Source organism: Tupaia chinensis, unplaced genomic scaffold, assembly GCF_000334495.1.
Source record: "Tupaia chinensis unplaced genomic scaffold, TupChi_1.0 Scaffold000176_1, whole genome shotgun sequence".
NCBI lineage: Eukaryota > Metazoa > Chordata > Mammalia > Scandentia > Tupaiidae > Tupaia > Tupaia belangeri.
Genome location: NW_006159651.1, coordinates 873,820 through 877,925, shown reverse-complemented (window position 1 = coordinate 877,925; position 4,106 = coordinate 873,820). Strand labels below are relative to the sequence as shown.

The 4,106-nt window shown below is 54.8% G+C and overlaps 1 protein-coding gene across 1 annotated transcript in view; it reads left to right on the top strand.

The window, feature by feature from the left end:
* The window catches only part of ABCF1 (ATP binding cassette subfamily F member 1), a gene marked incomplete in the record, with an annotated part of 15,696 nt that overhangs the window by 6,545 nt on the left and 5,045 nt on the right, over window positions 1-4,106 (top strand). The window contains 4 exon segments of the mRNA XM_014586982.1: window positions 1,425-1,499; window positions 1,573-1,680; window positions 2,993-3,097; window positions 3,323-3,445. Of these exon segments, the coding sequence (XP_014442468.1) occupies window positions 1,425-1,499; window positions 1,573-1,680; window positions 2,993-3,097; window positions 3,323-3,445 (411 nt within the window).

Genomic DNA, 4,106 nt, shown 5'->3' with positions numbered 1-4,106 from the left:
AGTCACGTCTCCTTTCCTTCCTCGTCTTTCTCTTGCCCTTGTTTTATTATTGCCAGAGGGTGCATGTGCTCAGTACAGGGAAACAGAGCGGGAGAAAGCACATACCCCAGTGAGGCGTGCTCACGCCACAGTCCCGTCTCCGTTTCTCCATCCTGTCGGGATGTTGGGTGCCCACACACGTGCACCTGCCGTGTGTTTAAGCCACTGCGGCCAGGATCGAACTGCAGCGGGCCCTGTGGGGTCTGGTCACTCAGCCACTAGGCTAGGAGGCTGGTCCAAATTCTTTTTCCAACTCAGAAATCTATAGTGAGGGCCAGCAGGTGGTGTAGTGATTAAGGTGCTAAGCTCCCACATGGCTGATCACGGTTCAAGTCCCAGAACCTGCAGGTTGAAAATCACACCAGGTGCCCAAAATTCCAGGACGAGAAGGGATTGCAGCATGGCCATGCCCCGGGTGGGGATTTCCCACCCTCCCCCTCATGCTCCCTGTCCCTCTTCAGCCAGCGCATGCGCTATAAAAATCTTAACGAAAAGTAAAGAGAAGGAAAGAAAGTCGTCATGGTTTTGTTGCTTTGAACTCAGTATTTAAAACGGCCCATAGGGCCAGCAGGTGGCATAGAGGTTAAGGCCCTGGGACCCTCACGTTAACCCCGTGGCTGAGTCCTAGACTGGTGGCTGGAACACTGCACCAAACGTGTGCACCATGCCCAGGGTCTAAGGGAGAATGAAGAAGGGACCACAGTGTGGCCGTACCCCAGGGGTGATTTCTCACTTTCCCTCTCTCTCTTGTCTCTCTCCGGCAAGCGAACATACCCTACAGCAAACAGTAAGAAAATAAGAGAGCCCTCCAGGCCCCGCTCTCCCCATTGGTACCCCCCCCCCCGTCTGATCCTGTAAGGGGTCAGTGCGATCACACCGTGACATTCCGCATGACTGTCCGTGTTGCAGTCTTTTTCTTTTTTTTGGAGAGATTTTCACTATAGGGCGCTTGCGCTCACCAGACAGACAGAGACATAGAGACAGAAAGCGAGAAATCACCCCCCCAGGGGGATGGTCACACTGCAATCCCTTCTCCTCCATTCTCCTCTCGGGATCTTGGGCATGCATGCACACGTGCCCGGTGTGAGTTGTAAGCCACCGGGTCCGGGACGCAAACCATGGTCGACTATGTGGGAGTCCAGCGACATAGCCATTACGCTATCTGCTGGTTCCCATTGCAGTCTTTCTTTATGCTGCTGACTCCTTACCCGAGCCTTGAGGACGCCCTCTCAGGGCTGTTGGCCGTGGCCCCTCCGCCTTGCTCCAGCTCTCTGTCCTCTTTCTTTCTCTGGGTCCCGATTCTCCCCAGCACTCGGGGTAGTTGGCTCAAACGTCGTAGGCCCCCTAGAAGTGCTCGTTTTCAGTTACGTCTGTGTCTCCTCCAGGCCGTGTGTGAGGAGCAGCAGCCTGGGCTCAAGGGCAGAAAGGGGAAGGAAGAGAAGTCAAAAGGGAAGGCAAAGGTGAGAACTACTGGCCTGGAGAGGTGTGGGGTCTCGGGGCAGCAGTTCATCAGACCAGGCGCTTCTCCCATAGCCTCCAAATAAATTTGCCGCCCTGGACAGTGAAGAGGAGGACGAAGAAGAAGCAGTGAAAGAAAAGCCTCTCAAACAAGGGAAGGAGAAGGCCAAGAAGGCAGAGCAGGTGAGCACTTTGTGTCGGGGAGAAGGGGGTGAGAGACTGGGCACCGCGTCCCCGAGAGTCCGGTCCAGCGAGTTCATTGCTATCCAGAGCGTTTTCTATAAAAGGCCACACTAAGTGTTTCTGGCTTCGTGGGCCACATATGATTTCCCCTAGCATATTCTTCCCCCCCCCCCTTTTTTTTCAATAGTAACCAAAAAGATAAGAACCATTTTTAGCTCGTGGGCCATGCAAAAACGGGGGTCGGGTCAGATTTGGGCTGCGGCTTTAGATCGCAGTGCCTGAGCCCAAGAGGAGAGGGCCCTTTGCTGGTCTGGGCTCTGACCCTGCCCTTCGCTGGCTGGTGTGTGACTTGGAATGTACCTTTCTACCTCGTTGGGTCACGGTTGTCTCATCCGTATGATAGAAGGAAGTTGAGTGATGTTTAGAATCTGTTTATGATGGGACCAGCAGTTAGCATAATGGCTATGTCACTGGACTCCCATGTAGTCAACCGCAGTTCAAGTCTCAGACCCAATGGCTTAAAACTCACACCGGGTGCGTGTGCATATGTGCCCAAGATCCCGAGAGGAGAATGGAGAAGGGATTGTGACGTGGCCGTCCCACCAGCGGGGGACTTCTTGCTTTCTGTCTCTCTGTCTCTCTGTCTTTCCAGCAAGCACATGTGCCCTACAGCAAAAACCTCTCCAAAAGAAAGATGAATCTGTTTATGTTTAGCACTTCTTAGTTGTTACAGGGCATCTATGCTCATCAGAGAGAGAGAGAGAAAAAGTGAGAAATCACCCCCCCAGGGGGACCGGCCACACCACAGTCCCTTCTCTGGTCTCCTCTTGGGATTTTGGGCTCGCACGCACATGTGCCCAACATGTTTTTCAAGCTGCCTGGTGCAGGACTCGAACCTCAGAGTTGGCCATGTGGGATCCAGCGCCTTAGCACTTTCCGATGGTGATTGTCCTGCATTCCTCACTGGCTGTACGTTAGGCCTCCCTCTTCCTTTCCTTGCATGTTAGCATGTACACCACAGAAACGCTTAGGTACAGGTGGAACTCTCTCTCCAGTTACATTACGTTGGAAGCCACATTTATACAAACATACACATCGTCAGGAAGGACACGTATGTCGTTACACGTCGTCTGTCTCCTCCCGGTCCTGGGGAGACATTGGTCAAGGACAGCAAGGAGACCAGGGGTTGGCGTGAGAGTGAGAGGGTCCAGATAGCTCAGGACTTTGGGTGGAGAAGGGAAGAGCCCTGTGGACGGGGGTGAAATCGGAGTTCTGGAAGGGGTTCCTAGTTTCTGCCATGCGGTTCTCACAGGGTTCAGGGGAAGAAGGAGAAGACGAGGAGGAAGAGGGGGAGTCTAAGGCGGATGACCCCTATGCTCACCTCAGCAAGAAGGAGAAGAAGAAGCTGAAGAAACAGGTCAGACTGGCTCTTGGTCAGAGGCGGGGGGATTTGATTTTTTCAACGCTGCAACTAAGGACTGCTCTGCGGGGACAGGAGAACGTGCTCTGGGCTACTCTGAGTGGGACAGTCGGCGGGAGGAGAGGTGTGCTCCGCGACCCTCACCCCGGTGTCTGATGACGTCGGGCTGTCTCGGTGACGGGAAACGCAGCAGTGGGCTCCAACCTCGTTCCCTCTCCTCAGATGGACTTCGAGCGCCAGGTGGCCTCGTTAAAAGCAGCCAATGCTGCCGAAAACGACTTCTCCGTGTCCCAGGCAGAGGTGTCTTCCCGCCAGGCCATGTTAGAAAATGCGTCTGACATCAAGGTGAGGTCTGAGAGGCCTCCCCGGAAGGAGGCAGTTCCCATCTCCCCGAGTGGCTGTGGTGATGGGGGGGTGCGGGTCTACGGCTCAGTCTGGGAGGACAGCGTGGAAGCACCGTCTGCACCCTGGGTTCTACCATCTTAGCTGAAGTTAGAAAAGACAGCTAAGGGACCAGCAGATGGCGTAATGGTTATGTTGCTGGACTCAACGGGTAAGTCGGCCACTGTTCGAGTCCCAGACCTGTCAGCTTAAAACTCAGGCCAGGTGCGTGCGTGTGTGCACGCGCGCCCAAAATCCCAAGAGGAGAGTGGAGGAGACGGGATGGCAGTGTGGCCGTCCCTGGGGGTGATTTCGTGCTTTCTGTCTCTCTGTCTCTCCAGTGAGTGCACACACCCCATAGCAAAAATCTCTCTTGAAAGAGAAAAAAAAGCCAATTAAAGTAGAAGGGTCCCCCCTTGGAGAGACTGAGTGGGACAGACTGGACCGGCTCAGGGTGGGGCACTCCCATCAGAGGCAGTGCCTGAGGTGCTAGTTTGCTAGAGGCTTCCCTGCAGGGAGGAAGTGGCAGCCCCTGTCCCGATGGCAGAAAGAACTCTGACGTTGGGAACCAGCAGTTGGCGTAATGGCTATGTTGCTGGGCTCCCCCGGAGGGCGCCGCGGGTCG